We start from the raw sequence: 15,921 nt of genomic DNA, 5'->3' as shown, positions 1-15,921 counted from the left end.
ATGTCCTAGAATTTGTATTGATAAAGCCACTGGATGGCGAAACGTCTACAATAAAGATACCCAGATGTTGCACTTGTGTCTTACTCTCATATATATGTGTGTTTTCTTAGTTTTCTCTGTATTAGGACTGAAGAAGCCACTCGTGGCGAAACGTTTCCTTTAATAAATGTCCTGAACTGTACATAAGTGTCTTTTTCCACATCTTGTCGGTATCACCATACCATTTCCCCCCCCCCCCCAACTAGGTAGACTGTTCCACTCATCAACTACCCTATTTCCAAACCAATACTTTCCTATGTCCTTTCTAAATCTAAACTTATCTAATTTAAATCCATTACTGAGGGTTCTCTCTTGGAGAGACATCCTCAAGACCTTATTAATATCCCCTTTATTAATACCTATCTTCCACTTATACACTTCGATCAGGTCTCCCCTCATTCTTCGTCTAACAAGTGAATGTAACTTAAGAGTCTTCAATCTTTCTTCATAAGAAAGATTTCTAATGCTATGTATTAATTTAGTCATCCTACACTGAATGTTTTCTAACGAATTTATGTCCATTCTGTAATATGGAGACCAGAACTGAGCTGCATAATCTAGGTGAGGCCTTACTAATGATGTATAAAGCTGCAGTATGACCTCTGGACTTCTGTTGCTTACACTTCTTGATATAAATCCCAGTAATCTATTTGCCTTATTACGTACGCTTAGGCATTGCTGTCTTGTAGATGAATGGTTCAGAGCGGTGTTCCACAGGGGTCAGTGTTGGGCCCCCTGCTGTTCACAATCTACATAAACGACATAGATGAGGGCATAAAGAGCGACATCGGCAAGTTTGCCGATGACACCAAAATAGGCCGTCGAATTCATTCTGACGAGGACATTCGAGCACTCCAGGAAGATTTGAATAGACTGATGCAGTGGTCGGAGAAGTGGCAGATGCAGTTTAATATAGACAAATGCAAAGTTCTAAATGTTGGACAGGACAATAACCATGCCACATATAAACTAAATAATGTAGATCTTAATATTACGGATTGCGAAAAAGATTTAGGAGTTCTGGTTAGCAGTAATCTGAAACCAAGACAACAGTGCATAAGTGTTCGCAATAAAGCTAATAGAATCCTTGGCTTCATATCAAGAAGCATAAATAATAGGAGTCCTCAGGTTGTTCTTCAACTCTATACATCGTTGGTTAGGCCTCATTTAGATTATGCTGCACAGTTTTGGTCACCTTATTACAGAATGGATATAAATTCTCTGGAAAATGTACAAAGGAGGATGACAAAGTTGATCCCATGTATCAGAAACCTTCCCTATGAGGATAGACTAAGGGCCCTGAATCTGCACTCTCTAGAAAGACGTAGAATTAGGGGGGATATGATTGAGGTGTATAAATGGAAGACAGGAATAAATAAAGGGGATGTAAATAGTGTGCTGAAAATATCTAGCCTAGACAGGACTCGCAGCAATGGTTTTAAGTTGGAAAAATTCAGATTCAGGAAGGATATAGGAAAGTACTGGTTTGGTAATAGAGTTGTGGATGAGTGGAACAAACTCCCAAGTACCGTTATAGAGGCCAGAACGTTGTGTAGCTTTAAAAATAGGTTGGATAAATACATGAGTGGATGTGGGTGGGTGTGAGTTGGACCTGATAGCTTGTGCTACCAGGTCGGTTGCCGTGTTCCTCCCTTAAGTCAATGTGACCTGACCTGACTAGGTTGGGTGCATTGGCTTAAGCCGGTAGGAGACTTGGACCTGCCTCGCATGGGCCAGTAGGCCTTCTGCAGTGTTCCTTCGTTCTTATGTTCTTATGTTCTTAGAACCGACATGTTGATAAATTAGACACATGTGCAACTCTTGGGTATCTTTATTGAGGAAACGTTTCGCCACACAGTGGCACTGTGTGGCGAAACGTTTCCTCAATAAAGATACCCAAGAGTTGCACATGTGTCTAATTTATCATTGCTGTCTTGGTTTAAGGTTGCTGCTTACCATAACCCCCAAGTCCTTTTCGCAATCTGTATGGCTAAGTTCTACATTATTTAACTTATAAGTACTAGGGTTATGGACACTCCCGAGCTTCAGAACCTTGCATTTATCTACATTGAACTGCATCTGCCACTTTTCTGACCAAGAGTAGAGTTTGTCTAAATCCTCCTGAAGTTCCCTAACATCTACGTTTGAATCAATTATCCTACCTATCTTCGTGTCATCGGCGAATTTGCTCATATCACTAGTAATTCCTTCATCAAGATCATTGATATATATTATAAACAACAACGGGCCCAAGACTGATCCCTGTGGAACGCCACTTGTTACTGATCCCCACTCGGATTTAACCCCATTTATGGACACTCTCTGCTTCCTGTCTGTGAGCCATGATTCGATCCACGAGAGCACCCTTCCCCCAATGCCATGAGCTGCTACTTTCTTTAACAGTCTATGGTGCGGAACTATCAAAAGCCTTACTAAAATCTAAGTAAATAATATCAAATTCATTATCGTGGTCAACAGCCTCAAAAGCTTTACTGAAGAAAGTTAATAAATTAGTTAGACAAGACCAGATGTGACAGAGTGACTTATTTCCATTGGGGTCCACTTGACCTATTTGGAAACCCATTGTTCCAGTTTCTCCTTCCTGAGGAAACAGTTTCCTTTTTAATTCATATTCAGATTCGGGTAATAAATCTTGTCTTGATACTCCAATACTGAAACTATGTACTGTGCCAAAACAAAAGCATTCACATTGCTAAACTCACAAACTAGTATTTAGTTACTTAGCCATAATACCAACTTACCTCATAATTTGTAATATTTTAAAATAAAGAATTAAACTAAGTCTGCCCGAAATGCCTAGCCATGCTAGGCGTTCTAGTGGTACACTCTGTAATCATTATTTAAATACATGTAAACCACACAACAACCAAATTCTGTAAATTCAACATTGTAATCTTCATAGAGAATAAACTTTGAATTTGAATTTGAATTTGAAGCTGGACTCAATAAAATGGAAACTTTAGCGGCCCTTAACAACCCCAACAACAACAACAACTATACAACAAAAGTTTGGAGGTAAGAAAATAAGATAAGATAAGTAAGTTTATTTAGATATATGTACACTCATATACAGTTATGCAAATTCAGGTGTTTCAAATTATCATTGTAACATAAGTATAAATTATCCAACAGGATAAACGCCCTAAAAAAAACAAAAGTGACTTTTACTTTTAATCAACAACATCGCCACCATGCCTAACCCTTCTAGGGTAGGGTAGGTGCCTGAGTCCGAGCCTTTAGCTCATAAGACTGTCATTCCCATTAGCCCCCTTGGGGCGGGGATGGCAGACCAGAGAGGCCTAGCTTGTGGCTAGGCCTGGGGACAGTTGGTCCCAAAGATGAGGAGGTACTTGTGCCTCCTCCCATGGGAGACTTAGGTCTCAGACACTCCCTAAAGAGGGAGCCAATGCCGGGCCACCACTTGGAAAAGGCCCGGGCCGGGAGAATACCGGCGAATATTTAATAAATAATTAATCAACAAAATCTGTTGCGTTTTATTGCTAATTTTTTTATAAATTGACACTTTTTGGTCTTAGTTGAAGGTTTAAGCGGCATAAATAACATCAAAAAATGAAGAATTATATCACCGTAGACCAGAGTAGAGATATTTATATGACCCGTGGCCTGGTAGGTAACACTCGCCTCACACAGTGTCCGTGGTTCGATCCCCGGCACAGGTGGAAACATTGGGCGTGTTTTCTTACACCAACTGTCCCAGTTCATCTAGCAGTAAGCAGGTACCTGTGTGTTAGTGGACTGGTGTGGGTCGCATCCTGGGGACAAGATTAACGTAAGTTGCAGGAAATGTTCTGCATAACAAGAGGATTTCTGTATAGTATATCATTGATGTCAGCTATGGTCTGTATAAGTTGTATCATGTATGTGTAGAAATAATTATTATTATTATTATTATTATTATTATTATTATTATTATTATTAGTTTAGGTTAGGTTTGGTTACATTAAGTAATACTACATAACTCGACATAAACTAATGAAACCCATTGCAACCAAACTAAATCCAACCCAACTCAACCCAACCCTGGACCTGGGAGTGATAATTTCAGGGCAACATATCCCCAGTGAAAAGCAGTGGCGCCATGAGTACACTAAGAGACAGATAAGATAAGATAAGATTTTGTTCGGATTTTTAACCCCGGAGGGTTAGCCACCCAGGATAACCCAAGAAAGTCAGTGCATCATCGAGGACTGTCTAACTTATTTCCATTGGGGTCCTTAATCTTGTCCCCCAGGATGCGACCCACACCAGTCGACTAACACCCAGGTACCTATTTGCTGCTAGGTGAACAGGACAATAGGTGTAAGGAAACGTGTCGGAATTTCCACCTGCCGGGAATCGAACCCGGGCCCTCCGTGTGTGAAGCGGGAGCTTTAGCCACCAGACCACCGGGCCACAGTAAGTGTTAGGGGCCCAAGACTGTTCAACTGTCTCCCAGCATATATAAGGGGGATTACCAATAGACCCCTGGCTGTCTTCAAGCAGGTACTGGACAGACACCTAAAGTCAGTACCTGACCAGCCGGGCTGTGGTTCATATGTCGGTTTACATGTGACTAGCAGTAACAGTCTGGTTAATCAGGCCCTGATCCACCATGTTTGGTCATGTACCAGGCCACGGAGGCGTTGACCCTCAAAATACCCCTCAAGGTGTACCCAACCCAGCGTTACCTACCTTTGATGAGTTGTGAGAGTTTTTCTTACTTCTGGCCATGGACCAGGCTCGTCTGGTGCTAGTCTGGTCAACCAGGCTGTTGCTGGTGGTGGTCCACTGATCCACATATCACAGCCTGGTTGATCTGACACCTGTTAAAAAATTCTACAATGCTACTCATATGTGCTGTGAAAATCCCGCCTGATATTCCTAAGTGGTGAACAATTAAGTGGCGGCCACTGATGTGTTTTGAGGAGAGAATATTAACGGGAATGCCAAGGAATAATGCCTTGCCACTTTATGGATATGGAGCAAATGTTACCATGTAAATCCTTCTTTTAACAAAAGTATTTCAGTGGCTAATATCTTCTAAATTAGCAATTTGCAAAACAAATAACTACTCTTGCCTGGGTTTGGATACCTTGCTTGTATGTTAAGATGGAAGTAAATAATGGAGCTATACCTAGCAATTGTTCCCCATATTGACTGGACTCTGATCTCGTGAACCGGAACTAACCTCCCCAGTCAGATTAAACCTGATTACCTCCCATTCTTTACAAGCTGTATGACCCAGCCTCTACAGGTTTAATGCTTTCCCATAAACATAACAATAAAAATTGGGGCACTGACATATGTACGGTATGGCAGAAGGTATATATAATGTAATTGAGCTATAATTTTGCTTTTTTGTATTAATCATTATGTTGTTTTCAGTGATCGCATTAATTGATGTTACAAAAGAGGAACTCAACAGCATCCACTTAATGCACATCATATACTGAGGAAGATTATTCATTTGTCTTGAAAATGGCAGCTAAGCAGAGAAGCTCAAGGAAATCCCCCGGAATTACTAAACAAACATTGAAAGCAGATAGTCAGCCCAAGTAAGTGTTAATAGCATCACTGGGGTGAGAACTTTGGGTAACTTTGTATATAGGTTAGATGGGCATACGAATGGGTGTGAGTTGGACCTCCCTTGATGCACCATGGGACTACTGTAATGTTCCTTCAATCTTATGGTCCTTTGCATAAACATACATACATTATACACACACATACATAAATACATACATTCATATAAGTATATCATCAGTTATCCAGTGCCGTTGGTGAGATGTGACAAATTTTGTGCCAAAAGTAAATCTTTTAGCAGGAAGGTCAGTTTGAGTGTGTTGATACAGTGCAGACGGCAAAAGTGAATTCTGCATGCCTACTGATAGACAGGATTATCTATCAACATATGGTGAACAGACAGTGCAATCTGACAGTCCTCACAGAGTGGTGTCATGCATTTTTTTTATGACATCTGATTTTGAAAAAATCAAATTCCAAGAAAGTTTATATGTTTATTAATAATCCAGTAATATTGATGCACCTAGGAAAATTTCAGCAAAATGGGTTGGTTACTGTTATATTTCTGTAAATTAAGAGTAAGGTATATTATGAAAAGTTTTCCTAGCTCACATATAAGTATAAGGCAATAAGTCAAAAAATATACAAATTTTCTTTTTACACTTTTTTCATGTTTTTGCAGTTCTGAAAGGGAAACCATTCAACTTGGACCCCGAATTGATTGGCGGCGTATCTTTACTCGTCTGCTGATGATAATTGGGATAATGATTGTTGTGTACTTCAGTAAAGCAAATAAAATGGTTAGCATAAATTTTTTGCTATAGTTACTTGGCCTTTTTAAAGTATGTATATAATGAAGAGTGCACAGTTGCTATAAAGTGAATCAAATTTTACCACTCAAATCCATATTCATACTGTATAACAAAACACATCTGTACATTATAACCAATAATCATTTCATACACAAGGAAGTATACCACTGTCTCGTAATATCTTTCAAAGATTTTTGCATTACTACATTATTTCAGACACAGATAGCAATAGACCACTTAGCTTCCATCGTTGTAGAAAGCTCTGACACGGAGGCATTGAAATGAAAGCCTCTTCCCTTCCAACCTTTTTTTTTCTTTCTTATACTGGACTCATTAAAGTTTTATTTTCGTGGGGCAACTCCATTAATTTAAAAATTAATATGCCAGTGCAGTACACAATGTTTTGCTATTCTTTTGCTTTCTTTACCTCTGTTGTTATGTTCCTTTCTCAATGTTTCTTCCCTTCTGTTGTCTCTTGTATAAGCTTGCTGAGGTATTCATCATTCCTTTTCTTTGGTACATAAATGAATACTGTCAAGTTAGAAGGGCCAGATTTTTTTTAACTTGACTGTTGAGTGATATATTGTATTTAAAAATTTTTGCTAACCTCTTGTACACATCATTAATTTTCTTTTAAATATAATTATGAATGTTACAGGTACCATTTGCAACACAAAAAGAAGAGATTAGTAAGCGATCAGTTGAGATTGGTTGCTCAAAAGATTATGCTGAAGAACTCAAACATTTCCCAGGTAAATAAGTCTTTTACCAATCACAATAAACTTATTGCTGATATTTTTTACTCTAGAGAAGAAAACATTCACCATCACTTACTCCCTAGTTGTCTTTTCAGAAAGGCACAACCATGATCCAGTTATGACCTGCTGAAATGCAACATTCCCACCTGACTTTTAAAAATGCATCATTATACTTAGTACAGTACTCCTCTCAGATATTTATACTGTATTACCATTTTCACACTCCAGTATAAGGGTGGCCCAAAAAATTATATTTGGCATGTCTTTCTGAACAAGATTGTCTATGTTTCATGTTAAAATGTAAATATTCCTGCAAAAAACTAGACAGATCAGACAAATTATTGCACATACTCAGGGAATGTGCAAATACAGTACAGTAGTAACTTCCTCTAAACACTGTCCAATCTGTCTTAAGTGTTTGTATGTATACTTACATGTTACATGGACTGCTTTGTGATGAAAGACATTTCCAATGTTTATTTTTGGGGACCATCATAGTGAATATGTATTTTATGCCTTCTCACAAATTGGTCTATATGTTAAAAATAATACAGTTCAAACAAATTGAAATTTATTTCAGGATGTACGCCCAGAAAGTGTGGACGTGTTGTTTTGGACACCTTGGTGTCACCCTCGGAAGTAGCAGCTCTTCTCAACATTGCTGAGCGAGGACTGTCCATGGGAGGCTCTACTGGTGGTGCATCCATTCTAGATTTACATTCTGGAGCTCTTTCACATGGCAATGCTTTTGTCAATATCTATAAATTAGAAGAGGCAAAAACCCTTTTCACCATTCAAGACTTCAAGATATATAGGTATGTTAGTGTGTTAAACACTTGTTGTTTTGAATTTTTTGTTTATAATTAAATTTGTCTTATTTGTTTTTATTTCCAATGTATCTCTGTAACCTGTATTCAAGGTTACTAAATCTTGTGAATGATGGACTCATAAATGAGGATGATAGCACTGTGTATATTTTTTTCTAATAATAGGAAAGGTTGGAGGGAGGGGGTTAAGGAGGTTTTGTATATGAAGGTCTTGGACATCCAACAAGTGTGTGAGAGCATATTGGATAGTAGAGGCAGGTGGTTAATATGGCCTGATGTGATGTTGCAGTGTAAGCAAAGTAACGTGAGGGGATTCAGGGAAACCAGTTAGCCAGCTTCCTGGAGGTGGGAAGTACAGTGCCTACACTCTGAAGGAGAGGTGAGATTATTGCAATTTGGAGAGGCATCAGAGCTGTGATGTTGGCATGCCTCTAGCAGGACAGTAATGGAGTGAATGATGGTGAAGGTGTTTCTTCTTTTTTTAGGCCTCCCTTCCTCAGTGGGAGATGGCCAGTGTGTTAAAAAAAAAAAACTTGAGTGAAGGGCCTCCCTTCTGTTATGGAATGTAATCAAGTCCAGTTCAACCTGCCAGTGTTGTCTGTCTTTCAGAGATGAATCATTTAGATGAGGTTCTATTTGTCTTCACTTAAGGGCCGAAGTTGGATGGAAAAGTGATCTAGAGATTTACCTCTAATTTGTAGACTAGTTGAGTAGTACAATCATCTTGACTTGTGGTCAGATTTAATAGCATTTTCCTAAGTTTTTCACTCATGAATTAACAATACTTACATTATCTTTTCAGTTATGTTAAGAATAAGATTCACCATGCGATTGCTGATCACTTTGGTATTAACAGAAATGAATTGTATCTGACACATCCAACTTTTTTTTCAAGAATCACTCCTGCTCCTCCACAAACAATTCATGATGAGTATTGGCATCCTCATGTTGATAAGGTAAACTTTTCTTTAACATGGTTATCTATGTTGCACAGGCTAACTTGTATTAATAATTCCACATTAAATTCTCCTTTCACATGTCCTCAAAAATACACTACATTTGCTGAATCTTAAAGCTTTAATGAGTATCATCTAGAATACATACATCATCCATCTATGCATTCTTCATTGTGAACATGGATGACTACTTTTGAGAATTGCTTTTCTTGGGGTTCATTTTGTATTGAATATTACCATGAGTCTGTATCTCTGATGCACTGTTGTGCATCCCACTTTGTTACACTGACTTGAACACAACACAAACACCATTAGAGATCAGCTTTCGTTTATTTTGGCCTTTACTATAAAATTTGAGTGCTAGGCTAAACTTTGATAGAGTTAAAGAAAGTAGATTGTGAGACTACTTTTATTTATTAATAAAGGTAGAATTACCAACTAAATGTTAGGTAAAAGGATAGAGATGCAACTAATGTGACATTTTATTGTGGCAACGTTTTGCTCTCCAAGAGTTTTGTCAAGCTCCTGGAGAGCAAAACGTTGCCACAATAAAATGTCACGTTAGTTGCATTTATGCTCTTTTACCTAATACTTTTATTTATTTACTTTTTGTGTATGACGTAACTTAATATTATAGTAGACCATTGCTAGCAAATGATTAAGAAGAGATAACAGTGTCAAGAAAAATATAAATATACAAACTTTATTTCATTTCTGCAGTATACACAATGTAATTTACATATATGAAAATATTGTTAAGCACAAAAGAAAACCACTAGCATGCAGTGCCTTTCAGGCAATGTAGTGCATTTCAGGCAGTGCAGTGCATTTCAGGCAGTGTAGTGCCTTTCAGGCAGTGTAGTGCATTTCAGGCAGTGCAGTGCATTTCAGGCAGTGTAGTGCATTTCAGGCAGTGCAGAGCAGTGCATTTCAGGCAGTGCAGTGCAGTGCATTTCAGGCAGTCTGGTGCAGTGCATTTCAGGCAGTGTAGTGCATTTCAGGCAGTGCAGTGCATTTCAGGCAGTGCAGTGCAATGCATTTCAGGCAGTGCAGTGCATTTCAGGCAGTGCAGTGCATTTCAGGCAGTGCAGTGCATTTCAGGCAGTCCGGTGCAGTGCATTTCAGGCAGTGTAGTGCATTTCAGGCAGTGCAGTGCAGTGCATTTCAGTCAGTGCAGTGCAGTGCATTTCAGGCAGTCCGGTGCAGTGCATTTCAGGCAGTCCGGTGCAGTGCATTTCAGGCAGTGCAGTGCAGTGCATTTCAGGCAGTGCAGTGCATTTCAGGCAGTGCAGTGCATTTCAGGCAGTGCAGTGCATTTCAGGCAGTGCAGTGCATTTCAGGCAGTGCAGTGCATTTCAGGAAGTGCAGTGCATTTCAGGCAAGGCAGTGCAGTGCATTTCAGGCAAGGCAGTGCAGTGCATTTCAGGCAGTGCAGTGCATTTCAGGCAGGGCAGTACAGTGTATTTCAGGCAGTGCAGTGCAGTGCATTTCAGGCAGTGCAGTGCATTTCAGGTAGGGCAGTACAGTGCATTTCAGGCAGGGAAGTGCAGTGCATTTCAGGCAGGGCAGTGCAGTGCATTTCAGGCAATGCAGTGCAGTGCATTTCAGGCAGTACAGTGCATTTCAGGCAGGGAGTACAGTGTATTTCAGGCAGGGCAGTACAGTGCATTTCAGGCAGTGCAGTGCATTTCAGGCAGTGCAGTGCATTTCAGGCAGGGAAGTGCAGTGCATTTCAGGCAGGGCAGTGCAGTGCATTTCAGGCAGTGCAGTGCAGTACATTTCAGGCAGGGAAGTGCAGTGCATTTCAGGCAGGGAAGTGCAGTGCATTTCAGGCAGTGCAGTGCATTTCAGGCAGGGAAGTGCAGTGCATTTCAGGCAGGGCAGTGCAGTGCAGTGCATTTCAGGCAGTGCAGTGCATTTCACGTCATTTTAAATTTTAGTATTACATTTTAAAATTATTCCATTAAATTGTGTCTGAACAGCTGTACGTATATCTGCAAGAAAATGATTGGGACACTGTCCTTGATTGTTAACCAGTTGGCATGAAAACTTATTAAATTTGTCATCTTTTTAATATTTTTTTTGTTTTCAGGAGACCTATGAATCATTCCATTACACCTCTTTGTTGTACCTAACTGATTATAGGTATCATTTTGATGGTGGTCGATTTATCTTCATTGACAAAGACTCGAACAAAACAGTGGAGCCTCGTGCAGGTAGGACTTGGATGTAAATGTATAAATTCACTGTCATTCATAATTATATCCAAAGGCTGTATGGAATACTTCTTTATGTATGGGCTGTATATTATTATTCATTTGTCTAAATGTGTGTTTTGGCAGTAGTGTATACATGAAGATATATGTTTGTATGACTACAGTTTGGAGGGATATGTTGTGTATCTTTATACGTATATGCTTCTAAACTTTTGTATTCTGAGCACCTCTGCAAAAGCAGTGATAATGTGTGAGTGTGGTGAAAGTGTTGAATGATGATGAAAGTATTTTCTTTTTGGGGATTTTCTTTCTTTTTTGGGTCACCCTGCCTCAGTGGGAGACGGCCGACTTGTTGAAAAAAAAAAATAAAATAAAATGACTACAGTAGTTATGATTACAGTATCTGTAATTACAGGCATAAACCTATGTATGTATTCCTTTATTTTATCAAATTTATCATTGATATTTTTTAAAGTTTTCCATGATATTGCTGCAAAATTCCTCCTCTTGCAATTTTCCAGCTGTCAACCACTATTTTTCTTCATAAAGAGCTTCTAGGCGATTTTTCTGTACTATTTCAAATGGTTTTTTAACTGTATCCTCTTGTTCTGCTTATTGCCATTTTTTCATATCTTTTTTTTTTTATATTACTATCTCAGATTGTCATGTCTTCACTGTTGAGGCCAGTTCCTCATATTTAACACATTTGTATCTGCTTTCTGAGGTCACCCCTCATACTCACCCCATTTTTCTCTAAGTTGACAAGCGTTAACTGCATTACTTGTTTTTCAAGTGCTATGTACATCATACAGCTTTCTTCTCCATTACTTTTTGCTTTTGCACACTATATGGATCATTTTTCACCAAGCCAGAGTGAGCCCCAAACATGGAAGCACATTCACCATCATTCATTCTCTGTCTGTCTTGCCAGAAGTGAGCTGACATCACTTATTTTTTCTACCTATAGAGCTTAACTCTAACTGGTTTCCCCTTAATCCCTTCATAGGGTGTTACTTTACACTCCAGTACCATGTTAATTACCTGCATTTATGACCTGGAGAGGGTTTCGGGGATCAACACCCCTACGGCCCTGTCTGTGATAAGGCCTCTTTCTCTATATGACTAACTTCAAGAAATTTTAACACATGAATGTGCTGGGTATACAGTATGTGACTGGTAATGTTACTGAGAAAGGTTCTGCATGAAGTCATATTGTCAGTGATGAGAAACTTGTCTCATGAGCACAGCAGATGTTAAATAAATCCATACAAACTTTGTCATACTGTACCATTACTCTCATGAGTGTTAATAGCTCTTAGTTCTGTATTATTTCTTTTCCAGTCTAGGTTTGGTCTGAAACTGGGCCACAGGGTTGATGATCCATTAATAGATATTTAATTTACACAAATAACCCACACATAGGAGAAAGAAACTTTATGATGACGTTTTGGTCCGACTTGGACCATTGACTAGTCGAACTGTATGACTAATCAGTGTTCCAAGTCAGACTGAAACATCGTCATAAAGTTTCTTACTCCTGTATGTGAGTTATTCGTGTATTGTTCCAGTCATGGTATTGCACCTTTGTGTTCTAGATATTTAATTTATACATGCAGCACATTAAATAATTCTTTTGTTTATCTCACCAGGACGAGTGTCAGCCTTCACCTCTGGATCAGAAAATTTGCACTATGTTGAGAGAGTGACAAATGGCACAAGATATGCCATTACTGTTTCCTTCACCTGTGACCAGAGACACGCCATTAATGATCCCATGTTACGAAAGTGATTTGTTTATATCTGTTCCAATATTTTTATCTATTTGTATTTTTGTAATGCAAAATAAGAACCCATTGTACATCAAAACATAGAGATAATTCAATTTTGAAAATGTAGTGAATTGAACTTTTAGCATCTAAGTGCTGTAATGTTATAGCATTTTTAATTTACTCATAGGTATTGCAATATTATTGTATATGGTATAGGGTATTAATTTTTTCTAGTTACATTAGCAGAGTTACCTATTGTTATCCCTGTTCGAATATTTATATATTTAAAGCAATTATTCAGATACAGTTCTTGTTTTGGAAATGTTAAACTCTTAATAAGATTCTGTTAATGAATTAATTCCATATTATATCTACTCATTATGTCTTTCCGGTGATAGACGGCTTTTCTTAAATACGGTTATACAGGAGGGCCCCGTTTTACAGCTCTTCATTTTACATCATTTCACTAATACATTGGTTTTCAATTATTCACATTTTTCATTTATTCGAACTTGCTGCAATAAATATATTCACCACTCACTACAAGCTATGGACAGAAATATTTTAAGATAAGTAATGTGTGTATTGAATATGCATTTTTAGGCCTAGCTCTATTGCTCGCTTAATGTATGGTACTGTGAATATGCTATCAGGCTTTTATATGAATTTGAAAGTAAAAAAAAGGCTATGCTTCAGTTAATGGCAATTTTTGCTTTACAGCAGTAGCCTGGAACCTAACCTGCTTGTACTGATTTTTTCAAATACTTTTAGTACACTTTGTGTTTACTCTTTGTTATTATACATATTGACACTGTCAACATAAATGCTGTACTGTGTTTTATCTCAATAATTTTCACACCTTGGATAAAATGGCAAACATTGCCTACACACATCACTCTTGTTTATAAATAGATGTATTCAAAATGAAGCAGTAGACCATAAAACAACGTAAATGAAAAAGTATAAGACATTTATTTGCAGTGCTGTGTGTTGAGATTCTCTTGTAAGTATCTGGTAAGTAAATAAATGTTCTTAACTAAAAATAAAAAACTGGCATTATATTTATAATTAAATTTCAGCAGATCTACGATAGTTGGTGGATATTGTGGTAGCTAAATTATACTATCATGTTAATTTTAGCAAGATTTAAAGTGTTTTGATGAAAAATACAAAATTTGTGTACACTACCATGTTCATATTATTATATCTGTTATTGCATAAAGGAAGTTTTTTGAAGAGTTACATATTCAGAGCAGTTTAGCTTGTTAAGCTGAGTCTTCCTGAAAGTCACAAGATAGACAGCCCTCAGTTTAATAGACCTCTGTTTAATGGACTCTGGAAATATGGAATAAAATCAGCTAGGTCAGTTGATTTGGTATCAGTAGACACAGTCCATTGATTGAACAACTGACTGTGTTATCAAAGTAAAATATTCTTATCTATACCACAGTTGCCATTATTGGTCACCCAATATTCCCTATTAGACAGCTAAATCAGTCTGCAATGGACTGTTATGTCCATTGTTCCCTGAAGGGAGACATCTTAATGTCAGTGAGAGACTTTGCATCCAAGGAATAGGCCTTAACCTCTCCTTCCTTGTATTAAACCTGAATGCCTCCCATTCCTCAGGAACTATGTGACCCCTATATGTTTAGTGCTTCCCCATGCATAAAATGAAAAATATATGTATAGATGCACTGTTATTTAGTACTACTGTATGTACAATATTCACATTCTAATCTTTAAAATAGAACATTTAAAAACTGAGGTAAAGCCAGTATTGACAAATGTAATGCTAATAAGGCTGTGTATGTTGAGGATTTACCAACAGTATTTTAAGTCTAGCGTAAGCCTCTTAATTCATGAAATTCAGGTAAGAATGATGTTAAAAATATATTAAATATGGATCCCTCTTGTTCTATTGTTAAATATCATTTAATAAATGAATAATTTAATTTAGAAATATATTTCAGTATTTGTATAGTGAGGAAAGTTGTTGCAAGTTGTCTTCAACTGTTTTAATAAATAAAAAATATATTTTCTTCATACTTTGTTTTATTTTGTTAATTGATTTCGTTTCACCTCATGAAGTTGAAGTGAATCAGATTTATATAGCATAACTGCAGTCTCATATATACAGTATATTCTTCTCACAGTGCCTTCCCCCTTGATTATAATAATAATAATAATAATTGAGGAATATATATTACCTGGAGTTTACGTGGAGAGAGTTCCGGGGGTCAACGCCCCCGCGGCCCGGTCTGTGACCAGGCCTCCTGGTGGATCAGAGCCTGATCAACCAGGCTGTTGCTGCTGGCTGCACGCAAACCAACGTACGAGCCACAGCCCGGCTGGTCAGGAACCGACTTTAGGTGCTTGTCCAGTGGCAGCTTGAAGACTGCCAGGGGTCTGTTGGTAATCCCCCTTATGTATGCTGGGAGGCAGCTGAACAGTCTCGGGCCCCTGACACTTATTGTATGGTCTCTTAACGTGCTAGTGACACCCCTGCTTTTCATTGGGGGGATGTTGCATAGTCTGCCAAGTCTTTTGCTTTCGTAGTGAGTGATTTTCGTGTGCAAGCTCGGTACTAGTCCCTCTAGGATTTTCCAGGTGTATATAATCATGTATCTCTCCCGCCTGCATTCCAGGTAATACAGGTTTAGGAACCTCAAGCGCTCCCAGTAATTGAGGTGTTTTATCTCCTTTATGCGCGCCGTGAAGGTTCTCTGTACATTTTCTAGGTCAGCAATTTCACCTGCCTTGAAAGGTGCTGTTAGTGTGCAGCAATATTCCAGCCTAGATAGAACACGTGACCTGAAGAGTGTCATCATGGGCTTGGCCTCCCTAGTTTTGAAGGTTCTCATTATCCATCCTGTCATTTTTCTAGCAGATGCGATTGATACAATGTTATGGTCCTTGAAGGTGAGATCCTCCGACATGATCACTGGTGAGGCTTTTCATTCAAGGCAATGAACTTATCCTCTCATTTTTTGGATCATA

The 15,921-nt window shown here is 38.3% G+C and overlaps 1 protein-coding gene across 4 annotated transcripts; it reads left to right on the top strand.

The window, feature by feature from the left end:
• The first annotated feature begins 2,924 nt into the window (after nucleotides 1-2,924).
• Nucleotides 2,925-14,967, top strand: LOC128700169 (2-oxoglutarate and iron-dependent oxygenase domain-containing protein 3). 4 transcript variants are annotated; one of them, XM_070100724.1, is made up of 8 exons: nucleotides 2,925-3,075; nucleotides 5,446-5,615; nucleotides 6,266-6,383; nucleotides 7,054-7,147; nucleotides 7,734-7,968; nucleotides 8,876-8,936; nucleotides 11,029-11,152; nucleotides 12,802-14,967. In XM_070100724.1, the coding sequence occupies exons 2-8, from the start codon at nucleotides 5,539-5,541 to the stop codon at nucleotides 12,939-12,941; spliced, it is 849 nt and encodes a 282-aa protein (XP_069956825.1). In that variant the 5' UTR covers nucleotides 2,925-3,075; nucleotides 5,446-5,538; the 3' UTR covers nucleotides 12,942-14,967. The 4 variants fall into 4 exon arrangements, with proteins under 4 accessions (XP_069956825.1, XP_053649132.2, XP_053649133.2 ...); XM_053793157.2 differs by having other exon boundaries at nucleotides 2,926-3,075; nucleotides 8,783-8,936; XM_053793158.2 differs by having other exon boundaries at nucleotides 3,074-3,097; nucleotides 8,783-8,936.
• The last annotated feature ends 954 nt before the right edge of the window (nucleotides 14,968-15,921 follow it).

The sequence above is a fragment of the Cherax quadricarinatus genome, chromosome 74 (assembly GCF_038502225.1).
Source record: "Cherax quadricarinatus isolate ZL_2023a chromosome 74, ASM3850222v1, whole genome shotgun sequence".
Taxonomy (NCBI): domain Eukaryota; kingdom Metazoa; phylum Arthropoda; class Malacostraca; order Decapoda; family Parastacidae; genus Cherax; species Cherax quadricarinatus.
This window is presented reverse-complemented; position numbering and strand designations above follow the sequence as displayed.